Genomic DNA, 13,988 nt, shown 5'->3' on the forward strand with positions numbered 1-13,988 from the left:
ATCAACATAAAAGGATTTACAGAATAAAGATGCTGTAGTGGGAAATGCAATCATTGTTTCACTTGATAAATTTCAGTCCTGCCATTCAACAAATTAATTGTCTGGTTCTTCAGTTTGCTTTCTTCAGAAAGGCAAATAAGTTTTGACTTAGGAAGAAAATTCTAGATAAGTAAGTGCCACCCTTCTTGGTAAACTTGTGAGTGGACATGTTTGAAAGCTTCCTCTTTTGGAGAATAACTTGCTTTGGCTACTTTCATTATAACTGAGGCTGGTAGCCCTTTGGTTTTGAAGCTGAGATATCCACATTGTGGTGTTCAGTATCTGTTCTGTTCTAACTGCTGAAATTTCAGGAAACTAAGTGATTCTTCAGGAAGTAAGTTGCATTTTCTTGTTCTGCTGATATTTGGAGAAATTTAAATGTACTTCAAGCTCTGGAAAGAGTTGATGCTTAGCAGTGGCAGAGTCCATGGTCTTTGCATCATGGGTGTCTGCTCTGTTTTTCTTTAAATAGCTTCATGTGCGTGGAGGTGTATCTTTGATCTTCAATTAATATAACTGAGGATTAGCTCTGACCTCAGCATGCATTACAACTGAAGAAAAAGGAGGCTGTATTTTATGGGATCACTAGGGAACTTGGCTGTTTCCTACCTATAACCACACACCACTGTGTGCTTCTCTATTTTTATTTTTTTTCCTTATTTGCTTTAGGGCATGTACACACACACACAGCATTCATAGCTTTCTGAAAGAGTTTCTGTACCACCACCCAAATTCTGCTTCATGCCAGGGAGGGAAAGCTATCAGACTGCAGTGCAAGGGGGTGAACCAAAATGGGTTCATCCTCAAGAAGACAGATTGGAAGAGGGATCTCAAGGAAACACATGGAGGTGTTAGGAGTCAGCAAGTAGTGGTGGAGGAGCGGGGCCATTTGGCACAGCAGTGAAGGACTCGGAGTTGTTAAGTACTGGAAGTGATGGTGCTTTGCTTCTATACCTGGACACCCCAACTTCTTTAGGATGAGAGGCTAGTTGATCTGTCCCCCTGCCCTGAGCAGAGCAGGAATTGCAGGCTATGGCAAGACAGAGGAAAGGGCAGGGGGTGATGTAAGGAAGGCTTGGGGCTAGTTGGAGGCTTGCTTTTGTTCCTTTTCTGTTTTGGGGTAGAAAGAACAGAGCTGCAGCAGAAGGTGGAATTAGTCTAGGAAGTTGAGGAAGGGAGTCTACACTCCTAAACTAAATGCTTAAAGGCCTCTTTTCTAGCCCTGCTGAACTTCTTCCCCTGAAGAAAGACAAACTTGCCCTTAGCACATAGTCCTTGACCTATGTCCTAAAGTGTGCCTGGGCATTGGCTGGAACAGCAGGGACCAAAACCAGAGCAGAAAGTGCTGCCAATTAAAGGATATGTGGGACAGTGCTTGGATTCACGCTGTGACCTGCTTAGCCTTCTGATGCAGGTGTCATCAGGCAGGACTAGAAGGGAGGCAATGTATGGAGCAGAAAACAATAAGCTTGCTGGGGAAATGGTTTCATCTAGTAGAAGATTTCTCATAGCTGAATTTGAATTCAAACTAAAATAACTTTCCTGCTGATTTTTTTTTTTAGTAGATTTTGCTTTGTTTGCCTCGCCACTCTCCATTTTGGCCTAAAATGGAGGATGGCAGGAAGTTATGATTACAAAGTCAGATGAAAGTGGTAGCAGCCTATGCGGTAGTTCTAGCTGTGTGGATATAATTTAATTGACTTTAATTAACATTTCGTGTGAGCACTGACTCATTGTGCATTATGTCTCATCACAGATATCTTTCCGTGTTAGCTGCACAGGATGCATCTACTCAGAAAAGAGTGGATGCTGTGCTTTGGGGAAGGGATGAAAGGCTTTCCATTGTTTGCTGCTGAAGATAGGTACAAAATGAGTTGGGGACTGCAAAAAGAGAAGGGGATGCATAAGACAGCAAGGATAAGTTGAGGCTTGTGTCCTCCAGCACTCTTAAACCAAACTGTTCATGGGGATGGGGGAGGGTTTAAGTGAGAAAACTGGAAAGTTCCCTGATATAACAATTTGCAACAAGATAGCTTTCCTATTTAAAATAATAATAATAAAAAAATGAGAGTCAATGGACTTCAAGTATAATGGGTCTGTGAGGAAGCTTAAGAAAGCCAGCAGTTGAAAATGGTTCAATTTGTGGGACTACTCGTTTACAAGTTTGCCAAATAACTTATTCGTACACTCTAAATACCAGACTTCAGAGTGACTTATTTTGTTTCGATTATGAATAAGACATTATTTTGATGGGCTAAAAGGAGGTCTTGGCAAATTTATTATTAAATGCAAATTTTTCTGCTGGGGATTAGTTAATGCCTTTAGTGACATTATTTTTGTTCCTGTTTAAGGTCTTACGGTTTGCTAAATGGGGACATCAGTAAGCTTAAACAGCATGCTGTGCAGTAACCAAGCTTTGATACTTGCAACAAAGGTTGCTAAAATTGTTTCCCTTGTCAATGGGAACTAAGTGTTTTAACAAACTGCCATTAAATTTAATTTGTGGACTGTGAATGAAACTTTTTTTTCTACAGTTGCAAGTAGTTGAAACGTTATTTAATTACAGGAGATTAGAGTAAGCTATTGTAATACTCTTCATGTCTCTTTCGTACTTTCTGGACTACTTGAAAGTGCTAAGGTTTGTTGTTGTTCCCAACCTTTGTGTTTAAAGACAAGAATGTTATTATTGTTAATTACAAGTACAACTCATTTCACTTGAAATGTGGCTCTTTGTGCCCATTTGTTAGTCTAGAATTATGTACATTATTCAGTATTGTTCAGTGTAGGATCCCTGGAGTTACCTCACACAGCTGGATACAGCCTGCAGGACACGGGCTGTTTGTGATGGATCAGTGAGGTATGCGTGTGTGCACGTGTAGCTGCATTCCGTGTACATAGGATGGAAATGTGGGTGAGGTGACTGGGACTTTATTACACTCTTGATGAGACAGGAACAGGAGAACTGAAGGAAAAAAGGTTGGAAATGAATCTGCCCAATAACAAAGACTAAATTATATGGTAGGACTGAAGCCTCATTTGGATCTTTACAAAAAACAAGAGTAAAGTCTATCAAGTATAAATTCAGCTGACCTGCTTGTTGTGAATACTTATTCATCCACATAACAAGCACATGGTATTTTCTCCAATGGAATTATGAGTGACAGAGCAACTACCAGTGCTGCTGAGTGCTGGGTGGAAGTTATTAGATAAATAAAATTATGTCTTGCTTCAAATGTTGTGTTTATAAGTGAGGGTGATTTCCCATGAGAAAACAGACAAAAATTGTTTTGGTCTTGATTTATGAATTTGTGGAGAGAAAGATTTTGAGGAAAGAGCTGTGCTAAGGGAATGGTCCAGAGGATAAAAATACTAATTTTTAGGAAGTTGGACAAGTTTGACAGAAGAAGGGCTTCAGGAGAGCACAGCTGATAGTAGCTTTTTTTATATGCACAGTGCTTTCAACATTAAACTGAAACACAGCTGGCTGAAACTTCAGCAGTTTCACAGTTGTGGACTTAACCTTCCAGTTTACATAAGTGATGGAAGTGAAGTAGTGAGGTACAGTGGAGATCAGATTGGCCTGTCATAGCTTTGCAGATAAAATGCAAAGGCAAAGTAACACAAACTAGCTAATGTAGCACTTTGCATTTTTTTCCCCATTTGGTAATTTTTGTTGTTTTCTGAAGCTTCCTGGGTGCAGCCAGTTTCCCTTTCTTTAAAATGAATTAGTTTAATAGTCTAATAGGCTTATTACTTAAAACTGTTGGATTCTGCAGCTTCTTGTAGTGTTTCTGAACGTTGAACTGCAGTTATTCTCTTGCTTAAAAAACTTCAACATTTCTCCTTGTCAAGACAAAATATGGTATGTTTGGCTTTTTCATTCTTTGACTATGGAGACTTGTTACTTGCTTAGCCTGAGTTTGAGAGAGCAGTCTCCACCATATGTAAATATGTTAGCTTTCATTTTAGCCAGCAATGTAAAAGATGTTGCATCTTTGTCAAGAAAAAATGTTGGTTTTAGAAGCTAATGAAGAAAAACAGATGAAATTCCATAAAGTTGTCATCTTTTTGCTCTTGTACCACTTAATGGATACATATGGATACATATATTGCTTTTGGTTTTATATTTCTCTAAATACAGTGAGTAGTAGTCACAATTTCTCTCAATTTCAAATAGTACTTGGACTATCCCATTTATGATTTACTTATCAGAAGAGAATATAGTGAATGATAAATTATTGATCAAATGTAAGATGAAAGACCAAAGTATTCACATACTTCAATTAAAATAAAAACCTTGGAAGTAAAACAAATACGTTGTTCCTAATATGCATATCACTCTCAATTTACATATTTTCAGAATCCTTTATAAAAGGGGGCCCCCAAAATTAACAGTTAGAGCAAGATGATACTGCATAGTAACAGTAAGAGATTAGCAGATGTACTAACAAAGGTCTTTCAGATATTGTTGTATACAGTGCACACTCGTGCAATCTAAATTAGGGATCTAATGGAAAGACTGTGAAATTACAAATTATATCCATCCGGTTGGTGAGAGCTATCTTACACACCTGGGAACTAACAAAAGAAACATCATAGTCATTTTAAACTGACTACGTAAATTCTCCTTACAGAAGTTCTATTTGAAATAATATAATTAATTCAACCATTTCTCAGACCTGCTATGCTATAATACAAGAATGGTTTGAAAGAGAAAGCTAAATTTGAAATTAAAACAAAATAAATTTTGTCCAGTTCAACTGGTGAATAGAAGTAAAATCTTTGGGAGATGATGATAAAGTTTTTTTTCATATATATATTGTGGTACTCTGTTAAGCAATTCATAAGGCATTTTTATACAGCTGGTAGGAAAATACAAAGAGCATTCCGTGCTTGAGATTTGACTTCTGATTAGGAACATACTGATTTATTTGTGCAAACTGTATGTGGGTGATTAAAAATATGAAAAAAGGGTAATGGTTAAGAGGTAAGCATTTATAATGAGTAATGCAAAAATCAAACCAAAAAGAAGGGCAAAGTTGATGTAGTAGTAATCTACTGCTCTTCAGACAAGTTCCTTTTTCTCCGACTACTTCTTCACATGAGCTTTCCACGTAGAGATGAATGTTTCTTTGACATGAAATTATAAAAACTCTTTAACTGGTTTGCAAATTGCTATAATCCCTGTGATTTCTAAGAATACTACTAGTCTGTTATGATGAGTTTGAGAATAGCTGCGCTATGAAGCATGCAGCTTTCAAATTTACCATTAATGAAATGTCTGTCCGTTTCATTCACTGTCAGCTTCAGTGGCTTGCATAAAAATTTTAGAAAGAAGTGAGGCTTTTGAACAAAGGGTCAGAGACACGTGCAAGTGAAGTATTGGAAAGCTGATAACATCAAAACAATGGTTAGCTTCAAGAAATGTCCTGAAAGATCACAAGTTCAGAAAACATTCGAGATTACAGTGCAATTAATCTTTGTGGTTCAATAGTAAAATCTTTATGCACAATGCTGTGTCAATGGATGTTCATGTTGGATATTAGGAAGAAATTCTTCACCAAGAGAGTGGTCAGGCACTGGCACCAGGCCTGCCAGAGTTCAAGAAGCATTTGGACAATGCCATCAGACATATGGTCTGATTTTTGGGTAGTCAGGATATTCTGTGATTACTTCAAAGTGTTCTTTTTGTCTATATATGAATTCTAGAAATAGATGTCAGTGCATATATACTGAGCTTTTCTTAACGGGTTTTTACATTCCTTGAAAGGTAGCAAGGGTTGTGATTTAAAAGGCCATATCGAATCCAGAAAGGTAGAATGTAAGGTTCTGAAAACAAAATATTCAGCTCATATATCACTCGATTTACTTTGAACAATTCAAATCAAAAAGTAATTTCATTCAATCCATATAGGAAACACGAGTGTCTGAGATATCTGATGAACTAATTCCCTTGTCAATCCCTACCTCATCACAACTTCAACTTTCCTACATCAAAGAAAAGTTATTTAGCCTGTGAGGAGGCTCAGGATTGTAGTGGAAAGAATCTTAACTTCTGAAGACAGTTCTCAGGTAAAGTCCAAATTATAGGAGTTCCTTAAAGGGGTATATATTGGCTAGCTCAACTTCCAGGGAAGAGAAGCCATCCCTAATCATGCCTTTAATCATTCTTTCTTCAGATCAGCCTTTAAGTCAGATCAGTTCTCTGCAAGCTGTTTTCTCCTCTGGATTTAGTTAATGTAGACTTCTTTAGTTAATTCAGTGTTTTTACATAGGTAGCTTGCTTAGTAGGTGAACAGCTGTGCTGGCTAGATATTTAAATCCTCTAGAAATCTGAACTATTTTTGTATCCATCTCCTCAGGTTAACCATGTACCTTGATAAAATAAAATAAATGCATGGAAAAGGCACTAGTTAAAGCTGAACTGAATATTTTTTTCCAGTTATTTCATTCTACATCTTGCTGGATTCACTGACATAAGGACTGGAAGCTTGGAAACAGAAATATCAGATTAATTTTGGAACCAGAAATTAAGTCTTATTTCATTTCCTCTGTAGTTTCTTTCAGGAAAAATGAGACTAGACAAGTATTGGGAAAGGAGTAAATAAGGAGATACAGTGGAGTTTTAGCACTCTTCAGATGAACTAGGAAAAAAACATGCTCTGAGCAGTGCTGCACACTACCAAAGCTTTTTAATTTGACATTCTTAACATTTGATACCAGGTATGAGCTTTCTATAGGCATAAGTATGTGACTTTGATCTATCAGGTTTAGCTTGTGTATTCAAAAAAAAACCAAAATAACCAACCAAACAAACAAATAAACAACAACAACAACAACAAAAAACACCTACATTGGCATACATATATAGTATATGAATTACAGATTAACCAGAGCAATTCTGTGGATTAAATTATATCCTCAATTTTTAGAGGTGGAGCTGCACAGTTGATTTTAAAGGAGAAAAGTTAAACACTTATGGGTAAATGAACAAGCATTGTGGCAAATCTGTGAGTGTTTTTTGAAGTCTCTGCCTTTTACAACTGATGAAATACTGAACAACCCTCTGCAATGTGTTGAGATACCCTTCTTTAATGAGAGTGCCTTGCAAACCTGAAAACCATGAAGTAACATTTCTAACAAGTAACCAAGTGCTATTCTCGTCTGCACAGGTAGTTTACTAGAATTTGAAATCCATAGAAAACAGGGAGCAACTTCTTCCCTCCTCTGTGAATTGATGTCTGAACCTTTAAACTGGAGAAAAGTACGTTAACTAGCTGAATGAGAAAAAGCCTGCAAGCCCTTTGGAAGAAAATCCTTCAGCCCCACTACGTGTTGATTTATATTGAATATAGCTGTAGTGTATGTCAGGAAATAGAAAGCAGGAAAAACAACTCAATAGAAGCAAAAGCAACTTAGAACACATGAAAGTCAAACACCTTATTTATGTACATGAAAGTTTAGAAGATTGACTGCTCAGTGCCAGTTTTCTACAGAGATGCAAAAATATACAAAGTGGTGCTACATTCAAAAGCTGAAATTAAGAAACATCACTAGACCAGCTTTTCAACTAAATGCCTTTTCAGTGGATTGTGTTTGGGGATAAAACCAGAAATGATCCTCCAGAACAGGGGAAAGTAGTGATCATAAGATGAGCTTCTTCATTTAGATCTGAATTTAAAAAGGCAGTGAAGCATGTGCTTTGAGTTAGGTAGTGGCTGTCTCTTTACTGATAAGTGCAACAAAGCCAGTCTACATCATTGGTAAAGACCAGGCCAGCTTGGGAAGGTCTGTCATTGTGATAGTGAAAGATCATCTCCTTACTAGTGAATACATGCAGTGATTACAACTTTATCATTAACATTTAGTTGACTCATGTTACCTACATGTCCAACTTTAGAATAACCTGCATTTAGACTGGTGTAGAAATGTTCTTGATATGACATTCTGACCTAGAACTTCTCATAAGGTGTCTGAGTCAAGATGGTGTGAGGTGAGGTAGCGTGAGGCATATGACCTGTGCATTTGAGCTCTGAATCACCTGCAGGGAAGTGCTCAGGTACATGGATTTATAGAGTGCTTCCTGTCCAAGCAAAAGAGGTGAATAGTTAAACAGTATGTGAATAATGAAGGGGATGTTTTGTTAAAATGAGAAAGAGAAACAGAACTGTAAAATGTTTCTAAGATCACTTAATGTTGGCTTTCCCTACATCTTTTGTGCTTTGCCACATACAGCTGTTGTAGTTTAATGCATGGATCTGTATTTAAAAAATAAAACCAATGTTTTCCTACATTAGCTGGAATTATCACTCTATGTAAATATAATGAGAACCTATAATTGCAGTAGAGAGTATTCTTCTTACAGAAAAGTGTCAGAGAATAATGCTGTGGTTTTTTATTTCAACAGAATGCAGAAATTTCAGTATTTGAAGTGAACATCCGTTTTGTTGGTGGACTACTTTCAGCTTACTATCTTTCAGGAGAAGAGGTAAGATTTTTTCACATGGTTTATTTGAAATATCATCTACAGAAGTAGTTAATTTAGATTAGCAACCCATTTTATTTATCAGAATTTAATTTATATAGGGCTTTGAAAACGTGGCCTGTACAGCATAGATGTCTAATGGCTCTTATTGCTTCTATTAGTGTTAATTTGTATGAAAGTTTTTAAGCTATTACTTCATGTAAGTGTTCAGTGAACTTTTTTCCTCAGTTGAAACCATACCCAGGATATTCTTACTGAGCTTCACGTTGGAGTGTGTAGTTGCAGAGCCTCTATGCCACTGGGCTGTGGAATTTGTAGATTTGGAACATTTGGTATCTGCTTCACAAATAATTCAGGAGTATATCCTTTAACTTATATGAACAACACCTCTGACAAAGCTGTGGGCCTTTCTAAACCTTAAGCTCACATGGGCAAAAAAGTTAAAAAAGAAAGAACAACTGTATGTTTATGTACATGTATGTTTACATGTTAAAGCATTAATATCTCATTAATCTCTATTGCCTTCTTAATGACTTTTAAAGGTACTGTGACAACACCTGTCATGGTTTCTGGAAAGAATAAAGAAATGATTTTGTGTAAGAACTTTATCAAACGCAATTATTTCTGTAATATATTTAGAGAAGGCTATGCTAAGTCACAGGTACTATGATATTTTAAATTTTTTGTTTGGCACATAAAAAGGCTTTAATCGTACTAGTTTAGATTCTTGTTCCTGTCTATGGATTATAGTTATGTTTTACTGTGGGATCAACACAAGTTAAAACTCTTTAACCATCAATTGAATTTATCTTTGGATTTCTTTAAATCTTTCTTTCATCTGTAGATTTCTAAACTATTAGAAAGCTAAAACTATAGCTCTATTTTGAAACTTTTCCTTTAAATTATCTTAAATTTTATCATGCATGTCTTGTTTTTTGCTAAAACTTAATATGGTAAAGTTGTCCAAGCAGGTTCTATTGCATTATGTCGTTAAGACAAAGCAGTTATGAGGAGAAAGTGTTTTGCTGACAGTTTTACCTGTTAAGTAGACTTGCTTGTTCCTCACAATCCTGTTCTGAGTGTAGATGGCATTGAAAAGGCATTGATGTTCTAAAATATACAGTTGTTCATGTTCTAGCTCTTATAATTTTCTGGGGAAAAAAAAACTAACAACAACAACAAACAAACAAAACAAACAACAACAGAAACAAACAAACAAAAAACATACTTAGACACATTTTGTATTCACTCAATATAAATGAAAAAATTGAGGGGTGTTTAGTAGCTGGCTTCTTCACCTGTACTAAATATTGCTTTACCTAATGTTTCATCTCTGACTCTTGAAGGAAATCACTTGTCCTCATCCAGTAACTCAGGAGCCAGAAATAAGCATACCTAAGGGTGTCTTTAAAATTGAAAACTCTTCCCTGTGTGATTAAATAGTTGTATCTTTCCCTGTAGATCTCCCTCTCATAAAATATATTGAGATTTTCCATCATAACCTATTCCTATATTTTAATTAACTGGTTGTGACAGAAACAGAAGATACTTCTTGGCAAACAAGAGTTGGTGGAGGACTGTGTGTGAACCGTCAAATAAAATAGCAATTGTCTGCCAAGGAATGCCTGAGCCATTTATCATCAGTGCTGTTGATTTCATTTATATGTTGATGGTTTATATCATGTGTCTGTTAATACACAGTCTCACTTCAATCAATGCATATTGTTTCTCCCAAATAGCACCTAGTCATTGCTTCTCAACCATTCCTTCACCTTTAGAGAGGCAGTTTTATCACCACCTCTTGGACTGGATTTACAGTAGTACTGATATTCAAATAAAACTCTATTGTGCAAATGAAATGAGAAAACATTTTTTTAAAAATGAAGGTATTTCACATAATGCATTATTAAGTGGAATGTTTTGTGATGGAAAAGTGATTCTGGATGATGATGTCTATTCTAAAAATGATTGGACTCATTAACAAAAGTAGAATGGGCTCCTAAATACAAGGGTGACATGAATGATTAAGGAGAGTCCTGAATTCCTGCAGGCTGGGAAAGACACTGCCCAAACTAGTCAGTGGTTTTCATTACTCTGATAGATATCTCCTGTCTGAGGTAGGATGATGTTCCTAAACTAAGAGTTGTCAGTGTCTTAGAGAGTAACTCAGCATGCTTCCTCGTGGATCTCTTAAAAGTGCTCTGCCTTCATCAGTTGTGGGGAAATATCTTGATTTGCCTCCTAAGTCTAAGATACTGAAGCAATAACTAGCTGCTGCATATGGGAAGAGCTGGATGCATCCATTCCTATGACAGAGCAGCTGTCCAGCAGTGTGATGTTTCCCATGTTGTGTGGGTGTATCCTCCACTGGTGCTGCTGACAGGTATGGCAAGGACTGATGTTGCCAGACCCTGGCTGCTCCCACATCATCCTTTGGTGTATTATGTAAATGGACATTCCTAAGGAGGTGGAACAACCTGTATACAGGTTGCTTGGAGGATGAAACACTCTCGGTTAAAAGCTCATTTTGTTCTTTGTCAGATTAACTATTTAAAACTCACTTATCAATATCCAAATTAAAGAAGTCTATGTTTCAGTAAAAGGAGTCACAAATAGTTATTGTTTGTACTTCTGAATTACATTCCCATGGGTAATGATCCAAAGCTGAAACATATTGTATGTTTCATAATCATTTGTAAGCCTAACTAATCATGATTAAAGAATATTCTATCATACTGAGTAGTTCCTAAAAACATCCTGCTCACATAATTGTTCATTTAGATAAAAGCACCAATGTGGATAATTTTAAAAATGAACAAATGGAATACTTTGCCTCTTGATAACTGTGTGGTGCTCACTTGTGAATAGAGCTGTAAGATGCATTATATTAAACTTTCTAGAATTTCTTCCTTGCTAGAATTAATCTGACATGTCTAAAAGTGCTAGAACTGTCATACGCTTTAAGTCACAGCTTTTGTATTTTGTGATTGTTAAGCTAGAAAGAATTCCAGTCAATTACCAAACTTCGTTTGTGAACAGCTACAAATACCAGAAAAATTGGGGTTGGGTTGGAAGGGGCTTTAAAGACCATCCAGTTCCAACCCTCCCCTGCCTTGGACAGGGACACCTCCCACCAGACCAGGTTGCCCAAAGCTCCATTCAGCTTGGCCTTGAACACCTCCAGGGATGGGGCATCCACAGCTTCTCTGGGAAAAGTGTTCCAGTGCCTCACCACCCAAACAGTGAAGAATTTCATCCTAATATCTAATCTAAATCTACGCTGTTTCAGGTTAAAACCATTACCTCTTGTCCTCTCACTACATACCCTTGTAAAAGTCTCTCCATCTTTCTTATAAGCCCCTTTAAGTATAGAATTCTGTAATAAGGTCTTCCTGGAGCCTTATCCAGGGTAAACAACTTCAGCTCTCTCAGCCTTTCTTCATGGGAGAGATACTCCAGCCCTCTGATCATTTTTGTGGCTGTCCTTAGGACTTGCTCCAACAGGTCCATATCCTTCTTGTAGTGGAGACCCCAGATATGAATGTGGTGCTGCAGGTGAGGTTTCATGAGAGCAGAGTAGAGGGGGAGAATCGCTTCCCTTGACTTGTTGGTCCCAGTTGCAGCCCAGGATACAATTGGCTTTCTGGGCTGCAACTGCACATTGCTGGCTCATGTCCAATTTTTCATCCACCAGTATCCACAAGTATCAATTCATTGCCTATTCTGTACTGATACTGGTGATTGCCCAGGTACAGGGCCTTGCACTAGGCCTTGTTGAACTTCATGAGGTTCACATGGGCCCACTCCCAAGTCTAGTCTCCTTCTGGATGGCATCCCTTCCCACTAACATGTCAACTGCACCACTCATGTTTGGTGTCATCTGCTAACTTGCTGAGGGTGCACTCAATCCCACTGTCCATGTCCTTAATGAAGATATTAAATAGTATTGGTCCCAGTATGGACCTTTGAGGGACACCACTTGTTATTGGTTTACATTTGGAAATGGAAATTTTGACATTGAGACAGACATTGAGCCATTGACTGTAACTCTTTGTATGCAGCCACCCAACTGATTCTATATCCAACAGTCCATCTATCAAATCCATCTCTCTCCAATTTAGAGACAAGAGTGCTGTGGAGAAACATACCAAAGGCTTTACAGAAGTCCAGGGAGATAACATCAGTTGCTTTTCCCTTGTCTGCTGATGCAGTCGCTCCATTGTAGAAGGCCGCTAACGTCATTTTGCACAATTTGACCTTGGTGAAGCTATGTTGGCTATGATCTGACTGGCTCTTTAGCTTGATTGGTAGCTGGTTCTTATGGATGCTGTTAAAATTGCTTTTGTTATGTAAGAAAGAGAGTATTTTACTTGAAGGTTGGTTCTACAGTCAGGGAATACACTGCATAGGCAGAAATAAAAGGAACTTTTAATGATAATTTCAGGTTATATCAGCAGTACAAAACTTAAATCCACCATACACTGAAGTGAATAAGAAGCCTGTGAGTTTTAGATCCCATTGGTAAGATCCCAGATTCCTTCAAAGCTTTTGTGTTTTCTGAAAGGGACGACTAATTGTTTGTTTTATTTTTTAATTAAAATATTTTGGATTCAGCAGCTGTTCTTCCTGCATAATATGACCTTTACTTTTCTAGGATTAAAAGACAATTGTCACAGGAGGAAGATAAAGCTGATAACAATCAACTTGATGTTCATATTGTCGTTTCTTTTCATGGAATGAAGTAGAAATGTGACAGACTTTTTTTTTACTCTGGCAGTATATTCTGTTTGAAGGAACACGATTTTATCCTGATCAGGATGAAGGGAAAAAAATACTTCGTGATGATGAGTGTTGGACTTCCTAAATAGGTATAGCAGTAGATGGAACTGAGGAACATTTATACATAGAATAGGAGTTACAGTGCCACTATTCAACCTCACTTGATGATGTTGGCCTCCTGTCTGACTTCAGACCTAATCATTGCCCACTTAAAACAACCATCCATCAGTGACTGTAGTGCTTTCTTATTAATGAGGGGTAGACATGAAATAGTGATACAGATTCTAATGATTTAGAGCTGCTTTTGCCAGGCTGGCCACAAGACATTGCTGACTTGGTACAGTACTTAGTCACTCTCCACAATTAACTGTAACTGTTTATATGTGGCTCTCCTTCTCATGTAGATGTATAACTTCATGACAAAAGTTTAAATTCCATAAATACAAAAGCATATAATTAATTATTTAGCAATCGTGATAGTAGGAGAATGTCCACCTGAACAAAGGTATTGGCCTGTTTCTGCCAATCAGAGAATGTAAGTTTCAGTATAGATCCTTTGGGGATCTTGTCTCACTAGTGTGAGAATTGACCACATTTTATCTTCTGCTTCCTTTCACTTAACTTGACACTAATTAACAAGAGGACTTTTCCTTTTATGTCTCCGAAGTGTAATTTCTGATGCTGT

The 13,988-nt window shown here is 37.2% G+C and overlaps 1 protein-coding gene across 1 annotated transcript in view; it reads left to right on the top strand.

The window, feature by feature from the left end:
• The window catches only part of MAN1A1 (mannosidase alpha class 1A member 1), a 138,894-nt gene that overhangs the window by 49,142 nt on the left and 75,764 nt on the right, over positions 1–13,988 (top strand). The window contains exon 4 of the mRNA XM_038176451.2: positions 8,447–8,527. Coding sequence (XP_038032379.2) covers positions 8,447–8,527 — 81 coding nt within the window. The remainder of the gene's footprint in view (positions 1–8,446; positions 8,528–13,988) is intronic.

This window comes from Anas platyrhynchos, chromosome 3 (assembly GCF_047663525.1).
Source record: "Anas platyrhynchos isolate ZD024472 breed Pekin duck chromosome 3, IASCAAS_PekinDuck_T2T, whole genome shotgun sequence".
NCBI classification, from domain to species: domain Eukaryota; kingdom Metazoa; phylum Chordata; class Aves; order Anseriformes; family Anatidae; genus Anas; species Anas platyrhynchos.